The 23,509-nt window shown below is 47.0% G+C and overlaps 1 protein-coding gene and 2 long non-coding RNA genes across 5 annotated transcripts in view; 1 reads left to right on the plus strand and 2 right to left on the minus strand.

Moving 5' to 3' along the window:
• LOC119086796 overlaps positions 1–2,205 on the minus strand; it is an 18,655-nt gene extending 16,450 nt beyond the window's left edge. Inside the window, exon 1 of the long non-coding RNA XR_005090152.1 lies at positions 1,872–2,205. This is a non-coding gene — a long non-coding RNA (uncharacterized LOC119086796). The remainder of the gene's footprint in view (positions 1–1,871) is intronic.
• Positions 2,206–4,395: 2,190 nt separating this feature from the next.
• Positions 4,396–23,509, minus strand: part of LOC114687021 — a 36,001-nt gene continuing 16,887 nt past the window's right edge. Inside the window, exons 2-3 of the long non-coding RNA XR_003733638.2 lie at positions 5,245–5,326; positions 4,396–4,694 (exon numbers count right to left, since the gene is read on the minus strand). This is a non-coding gene — a long non-coding RNA (uncharacterized LOC114687021). The remainder of the gene's footprint in view (positions 4,695–5,244; positions 5,327–23,509) is intronic.
• LOC114687018 (H-2 class I histocompatibility antigen, Q10 alpha chain-like) lies at positions 11,272–22,816 on the plus strand. 3 transcript variants are annotated; one of them, XM_028861731.2, is made up of 7 exons: positions 11,273–11,438; positions 19,258–19,554; positions 20,445–20,720; positions 20,991–21,266; positions 21,371–21,507; position 21,554; positions 22,147–22,813. In XM_028861731.2, exons 1-7 carry the CDS (start codon positions 11,375–11,377, stop codon positions 22,191–22,193), a joined length of 1,098 nt encoding a protein of 365 aa, XP_028717564.1. In that variant the 5' UTR covers positions 11,273–11,374; the 3' UTR covers positions 22,194–22,813. The 3 variants fall into 3 exon arrangements, with proteins under 3 accessions (XP_028717562.1, XP_028717564.1, XP_028717563.1); XM_028861730.2 differs by lacking the exon at position 21,554 and having other exon boundaries at positions 22,145–22,813; XM_028861729.2 differs by having other exon boundaries at positions 11,272–11,438; positions 21,371–22,816.

The following is a 23,509-nucleotide window of genomic DNA, read 5'->3' on the forward strand; positions in this document are numbered from 1 at the left end:
AAAAAAAAAGAATTTAAACTTAGTCAGGTGCAGTGGTGCATGCCTGTAATCCTGGTAATTGGGAAGTGGAGACACAAGCATCAGGAGTTCAAGGTCATCCTTACCTACATGGCAAGTCCAAGGTCACCCTGGGCTACTGAGCTATATAAAAACCTCTCAAAACATACAGGGTGAGGGATAGGGTGGGGTGATTTAAGTCTGCCAAGTATTTGATCCTGAAGAGCATCTTCAATGTTTTTTATATTTTTTCATAGTTTGATTTTATAGTTATTTATACTGAAAATGCTACTTCATATAAATACATGGTACAAAATGACAAAGGTATGTTTAAGTCCATTTCGGAAACTGTCCTAATCCCAAACAAAAGTTCATTTAACAATTTGTGCTTATTTTTTGAAATGGTGGGGGGGGGGACTCATGTAGCCCAGGCTGGCCTTGAACTTGCTCTGTAGCAACCCCTGTTTCATGCAGTACTGCCTGAGAAATTTGGGGCTTCATGTGTTCTAGGAAAATGCTCCACTAACCGACTAGATTCTAAACTGGAGCAGGGTTTTTTTTTTTTTTTTTAATTTTGTTTTGGTTTTTTTATGAGACTCAAGTCAGCAAATCAAATACCAAGTTTTAAAAAGATTTTTATTTCTGTTGTTTGAGTACCTGTAAACTACCTGTGTATTTGGTGCTGTCGGGGGCCAGAAGAGGGCATCAGATCCCTGTAACTGGAGTTACAGACAGTTGTGAGCCTGCATGAGGTGGTGGGAACGGAACCCAGGTCCTCTACAGGAGCAGTCCATGCTCTTGACTGCCAAACCATCTCTCCAGCCTTTCAAATAACAACTTTTAAAATCAAACATTCTAACATAATGCAATACACTTAAATGTGAGAAACATATCAAGTCTTTATTTTTGGTAATTAAACCACGTCTCCATAAGAGCACAAAACTTCATGTACAGTTACACACTGCCATTCCTACCGTGCAGTAGCCTCAAACCTGAGCTGCGGAATTTCAAGCATTGTTCCCTGGTACGCAGAGTGGCACGATCCAAGGGCAACATCCAGAGTGCACAGTGTGTTCAGAACGAAGGCTGCCGTTAAGTCATGTGACAAAGCCAGAGTGTGCATGGCCAGAAACATCTTAAATGCACCACTTTGGAATCTGAATTAAGTTTTGGTCTTTGTGCATTCTAAGATCTTTCACTATTGTTCATGACCCACCACACTGGTCACACAATGCAGAGTCAAGACCCAGGATTTAAGAGGTCTTACATGACTGATGTCCCTCATGCTCCTGTATGTCACTAGCAATGTGTCTTAGTTCCCTTTCTGTTGCTGTGACAAAACACTTTATCCAAAAAAGAGTGCAGGGACTGGAAGGTTTATTGGGCTTCAGTTCCAGGGGACAGACAGTCCGTCACTAAGGGAGTCACAGTGGCAGCAGCTGAGACAACTGCCCACATCACATCCACAGTCGAGGCAGAGAGAAACGGACGCATCCATATGGTGCCTGCTTGCTATTCCACATGTTACAACAAAGAAACTCACCTTACAGCCAGAGAAGCTGGCAGGGACACGGAAAATGTTGCTTTCTGTAGCTGAAAGTTTTCTCTGGTCCTGCTGCGCCCCAAGGTCCTGCAGCCTCTTATAAAATAATCTCTCAGAGGCTTATTAATTATAAACTGTATGGCCTATGGAAGGCCTCTTGCTAGCTAGCTCTTATATCTTAAATTAACCCATTTCTTTTTTTTTTTTTTTTTTAATTATGTATACAGAAGAGGGCGCCAGATCTCACTACAGATGGTTGTGAGCCACCATGTGGTTGCTGGGAATTGAACTCAGGACCTCTGGAAGAGTAGTAGGTGGAGCTTTAATTTACAACTTAACATTTTAAATCAACACACCTACTGGACTAAACACATAAAAACTTAAGTTTAAATTTCGGTTGGGGTGACCTCGGAGAATAAAAAAACCTCCGAAAGATTATAGCCAAGACACACAAGTCTAAGCACCTAGTGCTCTTAACCTCTGAACCATCTCTCCAGCCCCAAATCAACCCATTTCTATTAATTTATGTTTTGCCACGTTCCCTGGCTTTACCGATCTGCTGGCATGTTACTACTTGGACGGCAGGCTGTGTCTCTCCAGACTCTGCCTTTCTCTTTCCTGTCTCTCTTGGATTTTCCTACCCGCCTCTAAGCTGCCTTGCCATAGGTCAAAGCAGCTTATTTATTAACCAATGGGAACAACATATATTCACAGCGTACAGAAAGACATCCCCCAGCAGCTTACTGTCTGGCAGGCACGGCTTACTATGCCCAGCTAGCCTTCTTATACAGCCTGGGACTTCCCTCCTAGGGAATGGTGCTTTCCACAATGGGCTGAGCCCTCCTACATCAATTAACAATCAAGAAAATCCCCAGACATTCCACAGGTCAACTCGATGTAGGTAATTCCTCAGTTGAGATTCTCTTCCCCAGTAATTCTGGGTTGTGACAAGTTGGCACTTAACGTTAACCAGGACATGGTGAGAGGGATGTATGGGGGTATTATAACCTCCTCCACAGCACTCCAGCTCACACCACACACTCCCACATCCTGCAGACACACCACCAGGGTTTCCCATGAACTGCATACAAGTTTCCCCATGACCTTTTTTCCCCCTTGGTTTTTCAAGACAGAATTTCTGTGTAGCCCTGGTTGTCCTGGAACTCACTCTGTTGGTCTGGTCTCAAACTCTGATATCTGCCCACCTCTGCCTCCCGAGTGCTGGAAACAAAGGTGTGTGCCACCACCACCCAGCTTCCCATAATCTTAATAGATCAGAAGTGGGTACTTGGGGTTGCCAAATTTTCCCTATCTGCATGCTGGATTATAGATAGTTCTCTTCTTTCAATTAAGAGTTCAACTTCTCTACCATCTTCTCCTCTTCCTGTCCCTAGCTCCCCACTGCATGTATCTCTCTTTCCCAAGGGGCCCATGACTTTTGGATCCCAGGATAAACTCTTTAGCCCTGAATGGACTTGAACTCTTGTCTTTTCACACTACCAGCTGTAGACTATGCCAGCTAGCATCTTTATCTTCCTCTTTTTAATTCTTATGCCTCATCTGATGATCAAGCAGATAATGTTGGCCGTAAGTCCCCTTCTAGCCAGAGTTCCTCCTTCAGGCAACGGTTTGTCCTCAGCCGCACACCTGACTCCCCATCGTAGGTACCACGGCTACACCTCACTGCAGGCCTCCCAAACAGCGACATTCGGGGACCACAAGTCCAGCAGGAACTCGGAGTGTTGATCTAGCTTTGTCAACTAAACACAACCTAGAATTACATGGGAAGAGTCTCAGGGAGGGACTGTCAGTGGGAGACTGTCGTAATTAACTGGGAAGACCCGGGCTACTGTGGGGCACACTATTCCCAGGCAGGGAGTCCTGAACTCTATGGGTGAAGAAATTCAGCTGAGCAAGCAAGCAAGCACATCTGTGTGCATTCATTTCCCGCAGCTTCTGACTGTGTGACATGGCTGTTCTGAGTTCCCGCTGACTTGACTTCCTGATGGACTGTACCCTGGAATTATAAACTGAATAAAATCCTTCCTCCCACAGGCTGCTTCCTGTTGGAATATTTAATAAAAACAGAAACTAAACTATGACAGGGTGTTCCCATCACACACAGCACACCACATTCATCGTCGGGTACCAAACGTCATATGGATTTCCTGGGGAGATGAAAAAGTTGTCTATCTCCAAATCTGGACAATACCAACCACTCAAAGAATGACTCAACCATGAGAAATGAATTTAACTCAAGGCAATGTACAGATTATTGGACATTACGCTAGGCAGCTGCCCCGAGTCCCACCAACCTGGTTAACTGTTTTCTTTTACATGCACTTAGGGAGCCTTAGGTATCTGTCTATGGCAGCAAGCCAGGAGGGGTGGTGGCTAATGGATTCTAGCAGGGCAGTTTTCTATAGTTGTCTCCCTTGTTCCCAAGAGAAAAGTGCCGACAGACTCAGTATCAATTATCCCCTCAATTTTGTTAAAGTTCTGCTACGTTCCAGCTGCAAGCTGGGGTCTCTGCTCAGTCACCGTGGCAGTTCCTGTCCCAAGATGGTGATGGTCAGGCTAAGCTCAGAGGACCAGATCTACTAAGTCCACCTCTTAAAAACATCTTTCAAGTATATGTGCATGGGTATTTTGTCTGCGTGTATGTCTGTGAACCCTGTGTACCTGGTGCCCTCAGAGACCAGAAGGGGTCATTATATCCTTTGTAACTGGAGTTACAGAAGGTTGTGAGACTCCATGAAGGTGGTAGGAATCGAACTCAGATCCTCTGGTAGAGCAGCCAGTGCTCTTAATCACTGAGTCATCTCTCCAGCCCCTTCTCACCCACCTCTTAATACTATTGCACAATAACCATTTTATTTCCTCCTTTTTCTTCTAGTGTGACCAGAGACAGCCTTGGCTTTCGGGACTCACTTGGGGAACTAGTGTATAAAGGTCTGGGGAGCCTGCCAGTCCCATTGGTCACCCCCAAGCAGCACCAAACAGCAAAGGAAGAGCAGTGGGGATTTCTCTAGAAACATGGATGCAAAGTTGAAGTACAAGCTGAATCCAGGTAGAAGAAAACAAATTCGTGGCTCCATGGTCATCTCACCGAGGCATTGTGCCTTCCTCCTCCTGCTGTCCTGTCTCAGCGGACCTGTGTGCAAACGTGACAGAAACACGTCAGGCCTTGCCTGTTCCCCCCTCCAAAAATCAACACCAGGAAAATTCACCCGTGACACAGGGGTAGGGGAGAAAGCTTGGGTTTAGGAGTCATTAGCCTGGACATAACCTCCACAAGGGAAAATGGAAGACCGGCTTCTCCCTCTCACACTCGCACTTTGCCTAGTAGATGCTGGGCCACGTCTCCCTGCCCTCCCTAGAGTTGGTTCAGGGGTCACAGTCCAGCCTCTGGGACCATGAGCCAGGCTGTGTCACCCACGGCTTGCCACCCTCCTGGCCTTTTCCGACTGGGGGAGGACAGGGACATGTGAAGGTTTTGAGATAGGACCCTGTTGTGTAAGAGCAGGAGAGCTGGTCTGTTCCCTGGAGCGTGCCCCCTCTCCAGTCCCTCCACTTTCACTTTCCTTTCCTGGGTTAAGTTTCTTTTTCCCCACAGGCTCTCAGGAAATGGTCCTTTTCCAGTCAGATCTCTCTGTGCAGCTCCAGACACCTTCCCCCCAGTTCAAGCTGCTGATGGAACTTACTCGGCCGCAAAACAGGCCTGCTGGTGTCTGGTTCAGCAGCCAAGCAGGGTGGAAACCCCAGTCTGAGGGCCTCACAGAGTACCTGAGAGGTGGGAGAAGGGTGGGAGAGGGAAAAGCTGATACTCATGCAGTGAGCCACAGAAAGGAGATAAAAGCAGTTTCATTCATATTTTTACATCTGTTCTCGTTCTGTGTGGAGGCATGCACAGGTAGATGTCCGTTGGGTAGAGCTGGGTGGCTGTGAGCTGCCTAGCATGGTCCTGGGAACTGAGCCTGGGTCCCCTGGGAGAGCTGTGCATTCTCGTAACTTCTGAGCCATCTGTCCAGCCTTTCATTTATCTTTCTTTTACCCACACGCAACTTTCACATCATAACCAAAGTGAAGGAAAACTTTGGCTTCATGACAAAGTAGACACAAAAAAGTTATGTGACTGTCCCAAGCTTGTCCCTAAATGGAAATAGTCACACGTCTAACTTCATTAATTACATCTACTAACTTTACTTAATTATACCTTTGAAATTTGGGGGCATCATTCGTGTTTTGTTTTTTTTAAATGGGCTTTTGTTTTGTTTTTGTGTTTTTGAGACAGGGTTTCATGTGGCTTTGGCTGGCCTCGAACTCCTGACCCTCTAGCCTCCACATCCTCGAGTGGTGGGTCAACACTTGGTTTTATCTCTGACAACAGCCTGCCACTGCCATCGCATCCAAGTTCTCAGATAACCCGACCTATCACCATGTCCAGCCTGATGTTGTAGTCTTGAAGTCAGCAGGTCACTTCAGATGGAATATCACAATGATGTTATCACAATGAAGAAGGACTTCACAATGATGTTCTCATTTTAATATACCACATGCTATGACCACGTTCGTGGCCGTTACCCATTCTGTCCCCCTCCCCCAGTCTCCTCCCTTTCCCCAAATGGTCCAATTTCTACTTCATGTACAAGGATTTTAATTGTTTTCTGACGTGTTTTGTGTGTGTGTGTGTTGTGGGAGCATGTGCCACAGCATGTGTGTGGAGGTCAGGGGACAAGCTGCAGGAGTTTGGTCCTTAGGAATCAAACTCATTCGTCATCAGGCTCGGTGGCAGCTGCTTCACCCTGCCCACTGAGTCATCTTGCCAGCTCAAGGGGTTTTTCCTTTTTATTTTTGTTTTTTGAGTCATGGTCTTACTATGTACATCTAGTTGGCCTGGAACTTGCTATGTAGACTAGGCTGGCCTTGAACTCAGAAATCCATTTTCCTCTACCTGCTGAGTGCTGGGATTGAAAGCAATGCACCACCACACCCGGCTTTTTTTTTAAGTATTTATTTTGTGTGTCTATTGTGTAGATGCATGCATGACACGGAATGTTGTAGAGATCAGAGAACAATTTTAGAGAGCTGGTTCTCCCCCTCAACATGTGGTTTTGGGGATCAAACTCAGGTCAAGGTCATCATGCTTGGCGGCAAGAGTTCTTCCCCACTGAACCATCTCAGGGCCCCATCTACCTTTCCATCCCACACTCAGCCCCTTAACAGGACCGGGAAACATCACCAATCACAGGTTTCAAGGGTTTAATGGCGTCACCCCCTTAGTTCCTGTTCACATCATTCAATATTCTTTCGGAATACCAGTTAGACCCAGCAGTGGCCAACAGCTCAATGTCATGTTCCAGAGTTGAAACGTTCAGATCCTCAGAGCATGTGAGCTGCAGGAACAGTGTCCAGAACTGGTGTCTACCCACAGCCCGGGAGCTGGGAATGTACCAGTGACAGAAGCTAGAGTCCCACCGAGGGCCCGTGAGATGGTAAGCCTGGCGATGACCTGAACCGGCCTCCTCCTGGCAAACTGAAGGCTGCCGCAGGCCGAGTCCCCTGTGTCCAACGGAGACTGGTGGGATGGGGTGGAGGCCGTGACAGCTCCCGTTCTCCTCTGCCAAGAAAGGCAGGACCCGAGGCCAAGAGTCCTCTTCAAACTCCTCTTTGAGGACCTGGAGGAATTCCACCAAGGAGAGGTGGACGGAGAGAGCCGACTCCACAAAGTGTCCTCTGATCTCCACACAGCCACAGCACACAGCACACATGTTATAACACACACGCCACAGCACACATGTTATAACACACAGTCACACCACACAGCCACACCACACATGTTATAACACACATGCCACAGCACACACACATACCACAGCACACACACATGCCACAGCACACAGCCACAGCACACACGCCACGCCGCCCCATCACCAACACAACAGTAATAAAATCAAAACAAAGAAATGTAAAAGTCTAGCCAGTTGCTCTCGTTCTGTAGCCGGGTAAGAGAGACCAAAACCCAATCTAAGCTACAAGAAACAAGACAGTGATGGCCATTCATGACGACAGGGTCTTTCAATCAAACCCAAAGCCCTGATAAGGCAGGCCAGCTTGCTCTGGGGAATCCCATCCCCCACCGCTGGAGTCTGGAATTACATGCAGGCCGACACACCCACCCAGCGTTTATGTGGGCTCCAAGGATGCCAGCTCCAGTTTTCAAACGTGCATGGCAAACACTAACCACTGAGCCATCTCCCTACCCCCTTCATTTTTTGTAACATATAAGCTATTTCTAAGTATTTAAAATGCCCTGTTTGATCTAAACAGTCTCTATGCTAAGTCCTACAATCACAGAAGAAAGAAAAAATGTTTGTTAAAAAAAAATGACAAAATAAAAACTAAAAATAAGAATTAAAATAGGAGGCATGGCTCAGCGGGTGAGCCGTCCTGTGACTGGGTCATCCACTGCACACAAGCTCTTCATCACTGAGTTTATGCAGGTACTGTGTGCCTAAGCTCCCAAAACTGAGCTCAAACAAACCTTACTTTCTTTATATGAAGCATGCCTCTAGCATTCTACTGTAACAAAAAGCCGACTGATACACTCTCGTCCCTCTTGTGATCTTTATTACACTTTGTCTCTCTCTCTGTGAGATAAGCTCTCTAAGCAGCCTGTGTGAGAGAACACGTGGCATCCACCATTCTGTGCCTGGACTATTTCACTTAACATAAAGTTCCATCCACGTTGTCATGAATTGAAAGTTCATTCTTTTTTTTTTTTTTTTTGTTTCGTTTGGTTTTTGTTTTTCAAGACAGGGTTTCTCTGTGTAGCTTTGCGCCTTTCCTGGAACTCACTTTGTAGACCAGGCTGGCCTTGAACTCACAGAGATCCGCCTGGCTCTGCCTCCCGAGTGCTGGGATTAAAGGCATGCGCCATCACTGCCCGGCAAGATTCCATTCTTTTTCATGGCAGAATGGCACTTTTTATGTGTGTGAGAGGATATGTCCAGAGGCTGACATGCTGTCTTCCACTGAACCTGGAGCTCATCAGTTCAGCTACTCTGGCAGGCCAGTGAGCTCCAGGGGGCCGTGTACGTCCACCTGTCCATTGCCCTAGCCAGTGCTGGGGATCTGAACTCAGTCCCTCACCCTGCATGACAGGTACTTCACTCACTGCGCCGCCGTCTCTCGAGACCCTTCCTCTCTCTCCTTCGATAAACGCCTGCTAGTGGATAACTGGGTCATATGGTAGTTATATTTTTAGTTTGGGGACTGCCCATGCTGCTTCCCCCAAAGGCTACGGTAATTTCCATTCTTTTTCCCTGCCTCCTCACCAGTGGTTTTTCTTCCATTATTGCTGCTGCTAACCGACATGCTAACCAAGCAGGTGTGTCCCTGTGGTTTTGCGTGCATTTCTCTGACAGTCAATCTTAACAGTTCTTCACAGGCTTGTCTTGTTTTACAAAATGTCAGTTCAGATCCTTTGACCATTTTTTCTTTATTTTGTCATTTTACTTTATTATTGTTAAAGATTTATTTTTATTATTTTTAAGCGTGTGTCTGTACATGTGTCTGTGTGTCTCTGTACCTGTGGGTGAACCAAGAGTCCAGATGAATACATCAGGAGCTGGAGTCACAGGTGGTTATGAACGGGGGACGTGGGTTCTGGGAACCGAACCCCAGGCCTCTGCAAGAGCAGCACACATCTACATACACTCCTAACAGCTGCCCCGTCTCCAGCACTACCCCCCTTTCACTGAGACAAGGTCTCATCTGGATCCTACCCTGCTCTGAACTCAATATGCAGCCCAGGCTGGCCTAGAACTCACGGCAAACCTCTGCCTCAGCCTCCTGAATTCTGGATTGCTTAGGTCGGTCCCTAGTTGTGCAGGTCTTGGTGACTGGACACCACGTAAGGAAGCTAAGGAGACAAGCAGTGACAGGCTGGGAGGAACACGGTGGATTGGAATGCGGATTTCCTGCCATGGATGCAGTGAGAGCCTGGCCTTTGACCCGCCCAGGTACAGCAAACAGGAAGACATAATGGTCCTGCTGCTCTGTCTGAACGACTGCAAGGCAAGTGTTAACAGGTCATCAGAGGAAACCAACTTAAAGAGGCTCTGCTCTCACACCACGTGGAACCAGGGCATGCGCTGCCTAGAGAGCAGGAAAACACAAAACCAAACCAGAAAACACTGCCCAGAAGGAAAAAGAAAGCAACCGACATCCTAAATTAGAACGGTGAGCCCCTAAGGCGCTTGTGTGTCTCAGCCTATAAGGCCGCTCTCTTAACACAGAGAAACGGGATGAGAGGCCCTCTTTGGGCCATGCTCTCTCCTGTGAGGTGTCCCCCAGGAGCAGGCCGCCCAGTCCCCTCTGCACAGCCTCCTTTCTTCCTGACACTAAATTTAAATATACACAAATCTTGTTTCTTAACCATGACAGTGTGAGTTTCACCCTTGGCCCTGGAGACAGGATGACCCCAATGACCCTCTTTGCATGACGGTCTTGCACACGGCCTCATGTCTCTCTGCCTTCCTCTTCTCTCTCCAGCAGCTTTTGACTTAGTTTACGGCTGTGCGGAGTCTGAGGAACTGCTTCTTGACTGGCTTCTCCTCCCACACCAGCACACCCACTGTGTTCTAGAAACCGGTTATATGGAGGCCCCGTGGTCTACGCACCCTTAAGCTGGCCCCTGCTCTGGAAATCCAGGGCTACATTGAGTAACAGCCATGAAACTGAACGGTCTTCTTCCCCATTCGGTGAGATGCTGACCGTGAGTTTTCCATACATGGTCTTTACTGTGCTGAGGTACACATTTCCTCTATTTGTAATTTTTTTTTTTTTTTTTTTTTTTTTTGAGCCAGGATCCCACTGTGTAGTCCCAGCTGGCCTGGAACTCGAGACCCTCCTCTGCCTTCAAAGTCCTGGAAGTAAAGGCACATACCACCATGACCGCTTTTATATGTAATGGTTTTAAAGACTTATGGGTTTTTTTGTTTTTTGTGTGTTTCTATGTGTGTGCGTGTGTGTATGGAACCCTCAGAGGAGGGGATGAGAGCCCCCAGAATGGAGTTCAGGCAGCTGTGAGTCACCTGTCTTGGGTGTCAGGAACCAAACCGGGTCCTTGACAAGAGCAGCAAGAACAGTTAAGTGCTCTTAACCACTGAACCACCTCTCCAGACCCAGATTTATGTTATTTTATATGTATGTTTGTCTATTTAATAGACGTACTCCATGTAAATGCCGTAACCATGGAGGCCAGAAGGGTACTTCAAAGGGTTGTGCGCCATCACCTGGGTGCTGGGAACCTGTGAATTCGAGGCCAGCCTGGTGAGTTCCTGGAGAGCTAGGGTTACAAAGACTAGAAAATGAGAGAGGTAGAAAACTGAAGTGCTGTGGTCTCCCATACAGCTTATCTGGGTGGAGAAGTGGCGAGCCCCTCAGGAAGAGCGCAGCTGCCAGACACCGCCCAGAGCTCAAAAATAAACAAGCTGGAGGGGGCGGGCCTCCATCAGCATCCGACAGGGCTCAGAGGACCCAGCAGCCGCTCGCCTGCCTGCCGCTCGCCTACCTGCTGTGGGCTGCTCGGAGCCCACGTGGGGATGAGGGGCGCATCTCCAGGGAAGATGGCCCTCATCCAGGTGGAGAGCCCTGCAGGGACGCCTGAAAAAAGACACGCCCCTCACATCCGCCTGTCAGACCCGCCCCTCTCAGTTGCTACACTCCACCCTACCCCACCCCCACTTCTGAGGTTCAACAGTTTCTTGTTCCCACAGGCAGTTGGAATTTCTCTAAGGTCTGATTTCCTAGGCAGGGCAGACTCGGAATATGCTGGACACTGTGTGGGTTCTTATCTTCTGGTTCCTGAGTCGCCCCCTGGAAAGCGGAGCGCGTGAGTAGGGTGGGGAAGGGGGTTTTGTGGCGCTGAGCAAATTCAAGGCAGGGGGGAAAAAACCTCAACCCTGAGCCATTTTGCAGAAGGGTTGCACTTGGGAAATGGAAGTGGGAAGATCTGGGATTCAAGGCCATTAGATACTTGGCAAATTAGAGGCCACCTTAGGTCCTAAATGAGACCCTGTCATAAAACTAAAATTCAGGCTGGGTGGCGGTGACACACACCTTTAATCCCAGCACTTGGGAGGCAGAGGCAGGAGATCTCTGTGAGTTCGAGGCCACCTGGTCTACAGAGAGAATTCCAGGACAGCCAAGGCTACCCAGAGAAACCCTGTCTCAAAAAAAAAAGAGAAAGAAAACTGAAGCTCAATGAATAAAAAGAAACACAAGCTATGGATTAGCTCATGCCAACCATGACCATGTATGAGGGCCTGGGTTCACAAAGAGAACCCCAGCTCCAGAACAACCTAAAAAAAAGACATGGGACATGGTCTCATAGTAGCTCTGGCTGTCTCTGAACTCACTATGTAGGCCAGGCTGACCTTGAACTCACAGGAGTAGGGCTTAAAGGTATGCACCACCAAGCCAGGACAGGCCTTTCCTTACATTCTAATGTGTTTGAGTATTTGCTTTTGTGTGTGTGTGTGTGTGTGTGTGTGTGTGTGTGTGTGTGTGTGTGTGTGTGTGTGTATGCTGTACCCAGAGGCCAGAAGAGGGCACATGGGACGCCCGAAGCTAGCCCATGTGAGTTACAAGCCCCTCCATGTGAGTGCTCAGAGCCAAACCTCAGTCCTCTGGGAGAGCGGAGAGCAGTGAGTGCTTTGACAGCTGAGCTGCCCTGTTTTTTGGAAATGCCTGTTTACTTATACGGTGTCCACACTGTAGTTAACATTTAATCATTTGTGTGCCTGTCTCTGTGTGTGCATGCACCTGTGTACACAAATGTGTAGCATGCAGCACAGACTACAGTCCAGATGTGGAGGTCAGAGGACAGCCTATTTGGTGTAGCTTCAAGTTTTCTTGTGTCCCACCTGGTCCACAGCCGCTCAGACCCAAGTAAACACACAGAGTCTTATAGTAATTAAAACTGCTCGGCCAGGAGCTCAGGCCTACCACTGACTAGCTCTTACACTTAAACTCAGCCCATTTCTGTTAATCTGTATGTCACCACGTGTCCTGTGGCTTTACCTGTGCACCATTACATGCTTACATGCTGCTCCCTGGATGGGGGGAGGAGGCTGGGGACTCAGCCTTCCTCTTCCCAGAATTCTCTTTGTCTGCTGGCCCCGCCTATACTTCCTGCCTGGCTACTGGCCAATCAGCGTTTTATTTATCAACCAAATCAGAGCAACGCATTCACAGCATCCAGAGCAACAGCACCCATCAGTTTGGATCGGTTCTCTCCTTCCACCATATGGGTGGCAGCAGCTGAAAGGACAGGAAGTGGCAAAGTGGATCCAAGCGGTGGGCCCTGCCAAGGGATGCCGCTAAGACAACAGATCCACATGCCACACACAACAGATCTAGTGTAAGAGGTTTATGGGGGGAGTGGAAAGCCATCAGGAAGTGGGGACATGAGAGAGGCAGGAAGACAGTCAGACAGAGAACAGGCTAGAGAGCAAGAGATGACTGTGAAGGAGGGGCATTTTAAAGGGCAAGTGTCACACAGGGAAGCATGCAGCTCACACGGGGAAGCATGCAGCTCACACAGGGAAATATGCAGCTCACACAGGGAAGCATGCAGCTCACACAGGGAAATATGCAGTAGCTGTTGGTAGATAGAGATGTGAAGATCGCAAGGGTGCCTTTAAGAAACAAGGAGAGAAACTGAGACTGAAAATGTAGCTCAGTTGGAAGAGTGCCTGTCCAGGTCCTGGGGTCGCTTCCTCCTACCACAAGAGAAAGAAACAGAGACTTTATAGGAGGTTGGGACACAAAGGGCTTCTGACTGTGGCTCCCAGGGAGGGCCCTTCTCTCCAGGAACCAGACCCTGCTGCTCACCTGGGAGTCTCCAGGAGGCTTCTGAGGCTGGAGCAGGGAAGCCTGGGCTCCTATCAGCTTTATTCCTCACACCTGTGACCCTGTAATCCCAGCATTTGGAAGGTGGAGGCAGAAGGATCAGAAGTTCAAGACCAGCCTCACACACTCACACAGTGATTTTGAAGCCAGCCTTGGCTACATAAGACCCTGTCTCAAAAAATAAACATTTTCGAAAATAAACATAAGATTGTGTGTGTGTGCGCGCGCTTTCATATGTATGAGGGGATCGCAAAACCAGAAGGGAATCACCGTGAAAGGGAGGCAGAGCGCCTAAAGGAGGCAGGTAATGCAGGAGACAGGGATGATGCAGAAGCAGCAGAAACCGATTTAACTAGCACAGAGCGAAGCAGCTTGTTGTTGGTTGGTTTTGCTCTTTACTCTTTGGGGGGCCGCCAACCAGCTCCCAAGTAAATCACACACGGAGGATTATTCTTAATTACAAATGCCCACCCTTGGCATGGCTTGTTTCTTGCCAGCTTTTCTCAACTTCACTTATCCCATTTATCTTTTGCCTCTGGGCTTTTACCTTTCTCTATTTTTGTATGTCTTTCTCTTATTCCATTGCATGGCTGACTCCTAGAGTCCTCCTCCTTCTCTGGCTCCTTTTTTTTCTCCCAGATTTCTCTTTCTATATATTCTCTCTGCCTGCCAGACATGCCTTGATCTTTCCTTTGATTTATCCTTTCTCCTTGATCCTGGCCGTTCAATTCTTTATTAGACCATCAGGTGTGTTAGACAGGCACAGTAACACAGCTTCACAGAGTTAAACAAATGCAACATAAGCGAAAGAAATGCACCTTAAAATAACATTCCCCAACATTTCCCCCTTTTTGTCTAAATAAAAAGGTTTTAACTTTAACATAGTAAAACTATCCACAACAAAACGACTATCAAGGAAGAATTAATGTACAATATTCTGTCCATTTGTAGCTAGCATATTCAGAGAAAATAATGCATTATCTATCCTATCATAGTGAATACAAATTTTTACAACTAATTTACTTTCTATCATGACTAAGGAAAACTGCAGCTGTAACTATCTAGTCTTCAACTCCATCAAAAACCCAGAAGGATGTAATATAACCTATCAACAGAGACACTTGGCTGCCTGGACAGTCACCCAAAGTTCCTCTGTAATGTTGGGGCATCCATCTTCAGCCTACAGGCCCAGAATATCTGGCAAAATTTTCAGTGAAGTAGGAATTTGAAGGACTGTCCTGCCTTGTATTGGCAAAGTTCAGCAGTCACTTTCCTCTGTGTCCTGCAGAATAGAATGTCTGGCAGACTCTTCTGTGAAGCAGGAATTTTGAAGGACTGTCCTGCCTTATTTGGCAAAGTCCAACAGTCTATTTCCTGTGTCCTGCATGTCCAGTCCGCACAGCACATTGTCAGCAGTCAAAGGCAAGAGCAGTTTCTTTGCCTTGCCATAATGAAAGCAAACTCCGTAAGGAGTTTCTTCAGTACCCATCATTTCTGAAATAAACTGGTGTTGTCAGGAGCAGATGTGTTTCATTATCATGAAAAACCTTAGGTTAACAAAACATCTTAAATGTCATATTCTATAGGTCTTTGAAGTGTTTGACCATTTATCTATTTAAAATATACCTCTATATGATCTTGAAAACATACCTTACATATCTACAAATTTCATTGTTATACATGGCTAACTACTAACCTATGCTTCTTGATTATCCTAAATAGTTTATAATAATGGCTTTCAAAATCTAGAATTTGCTGGGCGATGGTGGCACACACCTTTAATCCCAGCACTCGGGAGGCAGAGCCAGGTGGATCTCTGTGAGTTTGAGGCCAGCCTGGGCTACAGAGCAAGCTCCAGGACAGGCTCCAAAAGCTACACAGAGAAACCCTGTCTCAAAAAAAAAAAAAAAAAAAAAAAAAAATCTAGAATTTTATCTTACATTTTAAAATGAACTGCATAGGTACAATACCTTAAACAAGAGTAAAAACATATATACACTATGTTGTAACAAAAATAGCCTTAAATTTGTATCAATATAGAAAAATCCTTTAAACAAGAGTAGAAACATATATACACTGTAATAAAAATAACTTTAAATTTTTCTCAATATTCTATATTCCCCTAAATGATAACAAACATCCATAACCCACCAAATAACCAAAAACCACCCTCACACCTCAACTCTTGGGAATGTGGGCGTAGTTTTCTCCATACTGCTTGCTGATGTCTGTGGACAGAAACATTTCAGGGTCCCAGATAGAAAATTTAGATAATGGCCAAGTCCTGGGAAGACCAGCAGTAATCTCTGTTGATAGATATCACCTGTCAAGATTCAGGAGGTCTCACCTGATCAAACCTGATCCATATTAACCCTGAAGGAATCCACAACTTCTCATCTCCTATAGGAAGAAAACTCTAAAGCATTTTCTATTTCCATTGACAAGTATATTTTTTTACTTCTTTTTTAAAGTTAAGGCATTTTTTTTTTTTTTTTTTTTTTTTTTTGGTTTTTTCGAGACAGGGTTTCTCTATGTAGCTTTGTGTCTCTCCTGGAACTCTCTCTGTAGCCCAGGCTGGCCTCAATTTCACAGAGATCCACCTGGCTCTGCCTCCCGAGTGCTGGGATTAAAGTCGTGCGCCACCACCGCCCAGCAAGTTAAGGCATTCTTAAAATATTAGGTTGGATTATGTCAATCCCATGTCCTGGCAGCTGTCGTTTGCTCTTCGGCATTCAAAAAGTTCAAAATCAACAATACTATACAGGATCCAAATTCCCTGTGTATTTTCCATCTCTACATGGCTTTTTTCTTTTTTATTATTTTACTTCTCTCTTTAAAGACTTTACTATTTTTAAATTATTTCTTTCTATGACTGTGCATACACCTTTTCTTTCTTTCTTAAGCCTACGCAAATGTAAAACACACTGGAACCTGTTTAGAATTTTTTTCCATGTGGATCTCTTTTACTGCATATCTCTAGTCTTTTTTGACCACATGAGCAAACTTTAAACTGCTAACCTACACCTGGATCCTCTGGGGTCATCAAAGTCAAGCCTAAAACCCACAGCCCAGTCAGAGGTACATGACCAAGAACCCCCTAGGCATTGAACTCAATTCAACTTGAACTGTGGCAGGTGTTTTTTACTTAGCTTGCTGTTTTTATTTAACCTCTACCCCCACCCCTTCACCCCCCCACCCCCACCCCCACCCCACCCCCGGCTGAACAGCAGCTCCTCTTAAAGGAGCCATGACCCTTTTCTTTTTCTTTTCAACTTTCTCAGGCACTAGGGATATTCAAGCCCCACGTTGAGCACCAAAGTGTTGTTGTTTGTTCTTGGCTCTTTTGGAGGCCCTGCCACCCAGCTCCCAAATAAACAGACACAGAGACCAATTCCTGTTTATGAATGCCTGACCTTAGATTGGCTTGTTTCTTGTCAGCTTTTCTTAAGAAGCTTGGCCCATCAATCTTTTACCTCTGGGCTTTTTGCTTTTTTTACTTCTGTAATCTTACTTTGACTCTTATTCTGTGGCTGGCTGGGTGGCTGACCCCTGATGTCCTCCTCCTTCTCTGGCTCCCTCTTTTTTCTCAGATTTCTCCTTCTATATATTCTCTCTGCCTGCCGGCCTCATCTATCCTTTCTCTTGCCTCGCTATTGGCTATTCAGTTCTTTATTAGACCATCAAATGTTTTAGACAGGCAAAGTAACACAGCTTCAGAGTTAAACAAATGCAATATAAACAAAAGTAACACACCTTAAAATAATATCCTACAACAGCATCTGGAGAGGGAGCAGGAGGCAGGAGTATGGGACAGAGCAGTGAGTGAAATGGTACCCGCCTAAGGGCAGAGGCTGCAGATGGCTCACTAGTGAAGAGTACACACTGCTCTTGCAGTGGATGGGAGTTCAGTCCCCAGCACCCACGGTGGGCAACTCACAACCACCTGTAACTCCACTTCCCGAGTATCCAACACCCTCTTCTGGACTCCGTGGGTGCTTGTGTCCATCACTATGCACAAGCCACAAAAGGGCATCAGACTGTTGTATCCAAAGTCCGGAATCCCCAAAGGCTACCTAGAGACCTAATCTGAATGCAAAAACAGAGTCTTTATTTCGAGTTAAAACTCAGGTCCTCCATCCGACGGAGGTGGAGCCGGAGGGACCCCGAGCAGTAGCAGGGCAGGATATTTATTGTGGTTAGGGCAGGGGGTTAGGAGACTTCCAAATCCATATAGTTACAGGCTCAGAATTGGTGCTTACTTGGGCCAGGGATGCTTGGCTTAAGCTGACTGGACGGTTGCAGCCGCAGGCAAATAGGCTGATTGTTGTGCCGTTCTATCTCTATCAGCAGGAAACGCACATCCTCTGACGGTTATGGCATTCCATCTTTATCAGCAGGAAACATCTGGTTTGCACAGCTTCTGATTGGCTGGGTCTGGGGTGGAGGGGCCCTTGCGGTTTTTCTGGAATTGTTTGTACAAGGGCCTGCTGTCCCTAGCTGACCTCTTCCTAAGATGGCTGCGGTCCTGTCAAGGGCCCTTCAAGATCGCCCAAAACTAGAGTTACAGATGGTTGTTAGCGTGTGGGTGCGGGGAACTACACTGGGGTCCTCTGCAAAAGCAGCTGGTTCCGGTTCCATCTCTTCAGTCCCTAACATAATATTTTTTTTTTTTTTTTGAGCTGAGGATCGAACCCAGGGCCTTGTGCTTGCTAGGCAAGTGCTCTACCACTGAGCTAAGTCCCCAACCCTCCCAACATAATCTTTACAAAAAGAAAAAGTGCTTGGGATGAAGATCAGTGGGAGAGCAACTCTCAAGCATATAGGCATTGTGGGATATTATTTTAAGGTGTGCTGCATGTTTTCCTACTGCCTTGTTAATAATGCAAAGATGTGTTACATCTGTTTGATTAAATAAAATTAACCTGTGGTCAGGAGGCTGCGTCTTCAACTGGCTGACAAGAAGTGGTGGGGAAACCACGTGTAGCTAGGGCTTAAGTGGGGGTGGAGCCGAAGGGTGCTGGATCTGGGGGAGACGAGCAAGGAGAGGTTAGATACTTGCTATTCAGCCTCTCTTGAGAGCTGGTGCCTGAGGGAACAGAACTCCCACTGGCTGCAACCCTTGTGGAAAAGGTGCAGTTGCTGATTAGGACATCAGTTGCTTAAGGGGCAGCCACTGTATTTGATGAAAAACAACCTACAGGAGTCCTGAGTTCAATTCCCAGCTCTTAGAAAACAAAATAACCCCATATCCAAGCATAACAGCACATATGCACAAAGACACTACATGAAACCCATTACTTTGTATTCTAACTTCTTAATTTAAAACAAACAAAAATCTCAGATATGAGAAGACCCACGGGTGTGGGGGTGTGTGTGTGTGTGTGTGTGTGTGTGTGTGTGTGTGTGAGATCCAGCATCCCCCCTAAATGCACCACATGCGGACAGTGCCCTTAGAGGCCAGAAGGTGTCAGATCCCCTGGAACTGGAGGTACAGATGGTTGTGAGGGGCCACATGGATGCTGGGATTTAAACTCGGGTCCTCTGTAAGAGTGACCAGTGCTCTTAACCACTGAGCCATCTCTCCAGCCCCTTAATCTTACATTGCTTTGTCAATTCTCTGAATTATCCTAGTGTACAGTGTGGAATTTGATTCATTTGGCTGGCAGGTCGTTATGAAATTGTTTTTATGTTGTGTGCCCTGTCTCTTCTACAATTCACACGCAGGCACACTCATTCTCCCACCCTCGGAGCTGGGTCCTCAGTCAGTACCTGACACTAAACCCTGATCCTTACCTCAGGATCGCACTCTCTGCTGTATTCCTACACGGCGGTGACAGCACCAGGTCCCAGGGTCCCTGTGTTTTCTGCCACCGGCTTCCTCGACCACCAGCCCTTCATCCACTACAACAGCGACAGCATGAAGGCAGAGCCTTCTGTTGCCTGGCTGAGGGAAAATCCAGGATACTTTGCTGATGAGACCCAGGTCTTCACCAATCGGATGAAGATTTTCCAGCTCAGCCTGAGAAACATACAGCAGTACTACAACAGCTCCAGGACCCAGCGTCAGAGGGCAGGTGGCGTCCGCCAGCACGAGGGTATGTGCTGGAAAGGTGGTGGGGATCAGAACTTACCCACCACGCCTCATCCCCAGAGGCAGGAGGCCCTCGGTGTCCCGACAGACTGTCCTTTGAGAACAGGCTGGCCCAATCTGCTCTCAGATCTTCAAAGTGCTTACAACTTCTATGGAAGACACTCGTGCTGGGGACCCTTGTGACTCCAAGCCAGGCAGTCTCACAGCTGACTTTGAAAATCACTAGAGATTTTCAAATTTTAAGTGTCAGCATAAAAGCTTGTTTCTTGTTGGTCAGTGGTTGGTTTGACTCAGTTTGTTTTATTGTTTTTGTTTGGGGGGGGTTAAGTTTTTTTGTTTTGTTGCTGTTTTTGAGCCAGGGACTCATGGAGCCCAAGCTAGCCTCTAATTCGCTCCATAGCTGAGGATGACCTGACTGCACTTCCCACCTGCAGGACTGCACGTCTGCACCGCACCCCCCGGTCAGCGTCTGCACTCCCTCGAGGAGAGAGAGACACTGAGCAGTGTGTCCTCTGCCATCACGCACGTGTGCTGTGCTGTTGTCCCTGGGAGGTTATGCCAGCACTGGAGTCCTGTGGGGGAACCTCTAGGTTCCCATGTGTATAAGGTGAAGAGAGTTGTAGAGGATGAATCACCTGCGAGACGACACAGCAAAAACTAAGTCCTACCTCCCTATCCAATGATCTTTTACTATGACCTGAAGCAGCTTAGGCCTGGCCCCTGACAGCTGACTCAAAAGGGTATCAGTGGTCAGACTACATGATCTAGAATGTGAACACCCTCTAAGGAGAACCTAAGAAATCTGGTGGGCGGTGCTAGGGCAACAGGGACCATAATGGGGAGGCCTGGGAAATCCATCTGTGGTCCCTGACATGCTTGTCGTGGGGGTTCTAGGCCCTCACACCCTCCAGTTCACATATGGCTGTGAGATGAAGGATGGCAGACGTACCACAGGACACTGGCAGTACGGCTACGATGGCTGGGACTACCTGACCCTGGATTTGGACTCTATGCAATATATAGCAGCCACATTCATTGCTGGTTACACCAAGCGCAAGTGGGAAAACAATGAGTACTGGCTGGAGAAAGACAAGAGCTACTTGGAGAAGGAATGCATCCTGTGGCTGCAGAGATACCTGACCCTGGGAGGAGAGGCGTTCACTCGCACAGGTAAACAGCTGCTCCAAGTCCAGCTCCATGGCCACCTGAGCACAGGGCTGTAGCTCGGCTGTCTGGGTGGGGCCACTGTACTGGGGGTAGCTTCCCACAAGCAGATTCGGACATTTTTGAGTCTCCTAGACTGTGGTCACCTAGGTGAGCCTCCCTGAGGTCTCCACTCTCTGTGTCCCAAAGGTCCTTGGGGATGTCTCCCATTTCTGCCTTTTTCCACTGGAGACATAAAGCTGTGCCTACCAGCACCTATCTATCTGTTTACTACAGACCCTCCCCAGACAAGAGTGACCCGCCATCCCAGACATGAAGGAGACGTCACTCTGAGGTGCTGGGCCCTGGGCTTCTACCCTGCTGAGATCTCCATGACCTGGCAGTTGGGTGGGGAAGAACTGATTCAAGACATGGAGCTGGTGGAGACCAGGCCTGCAGGGGATGGAACCTTCCAGAAGTGGGCAGCTGTGGTGGTGCCTTCTGGGGAGGAGCAGAGATACACATGTCATGTGCTGCATGAGGGGCTGCCTGAGCCCCTGACCCTGAGATGGGGTAAGAGGGGTGTGGGGGCACAGAGCCTATTGCCAGGGTAAGCAGAAGCCCTTCTGGAGACCCTGAGCAGGACACGGCTCTTCATCTTTCTCTTCCCTTTTCAGAGCCTCTTCAGCCCACTACCCCAACCACAGAAGTGTATGCTGGGGGCAGCAGACGTGAACGTACAACATTCTTGAGTGGCCTCATAATTATTTTCTTTTTCATAGTAGTTACTGGAGTTACCTACTACAGATTTAAGGTAGGAAAAGGAGGTCTGGGTGCCCCATGCTGGGAGGAGGGTCAAGAGTCAAGTTGTAACTGCTGCCATGGGGCCAAGGTGGTGACATTCATGGTGTAGCCAAGGCCGGAAGGGTCCCGGCTGGGGGGCTGATAGGCCAAGACACTGCAGGTGAGAGGGTGCTGGAGACTGTTGACCAACACCAAGGACGTCTGTTGGCGTGGCTGCCTCCAGACCCCAGGGTGGCGACCTGAGCAGGGATGCCCATACAGGATCCAGGAGCAGCACCCGTGAGACCCAAAACGTTCCAAAGTACATGGGAAGTGAGCTCTCTTCTCGTGGGATAAAAAGCCTCAGGTTCTCCCCGTCAGATGCCTGAGTTCCTTAGAAGAGAACAAGCAAGCAGTCGGGCTCCCAAGTGAATCAGTGAACCCGAGGGAAGCATGTAATGGAAACATTTTGTGTATGGGTGCACATGCGTGCACACACGTAAGCACAAATATGCACTAGTGACTATGCAACGACAGGGTTCTGCATGTGTGAGGATTATGGCCTTGACATGTATATGTGCATTTGTGCACATAAGCACGTGTGTGCATGCACATGTCTTGCTCTCAGATATCCACAGTTAACTTCATACTGGCTGTTTCCTCCTTAGAGGACGGTTCGTCCGCTGTCATCCTGAAGATGACAGGCTCTTGGGATGAGGCTGAGGGGAACTAGTTAGTCCTCACCAAGTCACAATCTGAGACTGTTCCCACCCGCCTACAAACGGTGCCTACTGTCCAGTGAAGATCCACAGAAGACCTAAAAAGATTCTAAACAAAAACAGAGTCTCACAGTCTCACGCCAACCGCAGTACAGAGACACGTATCTTGAAGTTGCAAGCACACCATGAGCTACTCTGCAGGTGATTCCCGCAGTCTCCCCGCTGGCCAGGACCAAGCTGGGTGGCGTGTTCCTGCAGTCTCTTCAGCTACAAAAAAGTGTCTCTTGACAGCTGCTGCAACGGCCATGCGCTAAGCCAAGCAATGCTGACAGCTGACGTGCCAGTTTAAGATCTGTCTAATTTGGGGAGTGGAGAGATGGCTCAGTGGTTAAGAGTACTGACTATTCTTCCAGAGGACCCGGGTTCAATTCCCAGCACCCACATGGCAACTAACAACTGTCCATAATTCCAGTTCTAGGGGGATCTGGCACCTTCTTCTGGCCTTTATGGGCACTGAACACACATGGCACACAGAGATGGTACAGACATCCATGCAACCCACACACCCATGCACATGAAATAAAAATATTAAAAAAAAAAAAAAAAAAAAAAAAAAAAAAAGCCTCTAAATGGATTACGGTGAGTTTAGGAGAGAGAAGAAAAAGGATGTATAAAAAATGATTTAAGAATAAAATAAAGTCTTTTAAAAAGAATAAAGTAATATAGTAAGCCATGTAAAGATGGAAAATACACAGAGTTTGAATTCTATATGTTATTATGTTGTCTATAAATTTTTTAGCTGCTAGGAGACACTGGATTAAAGCTGCTAGATTAAACCAACCTGTATGTCTCACCTTCAAAATTTAAGTCAAAAGGTATACTGCTTTTGGGGAAGAGGTTGTGCTTTATTTATTTCCACAGGAAATGAGAAGATATCGATTCATTCCAAGTTAAAGAAAAATCAGGTTTGATCAAGGAACATTACCTGAAAATTCTGACTAGACATAAAAAAATAAATCTAGGAGAACTACAAGACATATAATGTATATTTTACCTGCTCAAACATAAAACAAAAAACTCATCTTTGGCTGACCTGTGTACAATGCACTTGTAAATCTATACTTGTATTAATGCAGATATGTAAGTTACCTTTAAAAGTTTATGTACTTTCAGAGCAAGAGGACCAGACACCAGTGAAAACAGATGGTATTGTGTTTATGCACATTTAAAATGTAATATATAATTAAGAAATACAGATTAGTAGTTATCTATAATAGTCAAACTTAGTCACGTTAGGTATGTTTTCAAGGCCAT

The sequence above is a fragment of the Peromyscus leucopus genome, chromosome 16_21 (genome assembly GCF_004664715.2).
Source record: "Peromyscus leucopus breed LL Stock chromosome 16_21, UCI_PerLeu_2.1, whole genome shotgun sequence".
Classification (NCBI taxonomy): domain Eukaryota; kingdom Metazoa; phylum Chordata; class Mammalia; order Rodentia; family Cricetidae; genus Peromyscus; species Peromyscus leucopus.

Excerpts from the sequence above, each read along its gene's own strand:
- LOC114687018 (XM_028861729.2), top strand. The coding sequence starts at position 11,375 with ATGCTGGACACTGTGTGGGTTCTTATCTTCTGGTTCCTGAGTCGCCCC. Across the intron at positions 11,439-19,257 it reads CCCCCTGGAAAGCGGAGCGC|GATCGCACTCTCTGCTGTAT; the intron begins GTGAGTAGGGTG and ends TCCTTACCTCAG. Across the intron at positions 21,267-21,370 it reads GCCCCTGACCCTGAGATGGG|AGCCTCTTCAGCCCACTACC; the intron begins GTAAGAGGGGTG and ends TTCCCTTTTCAG.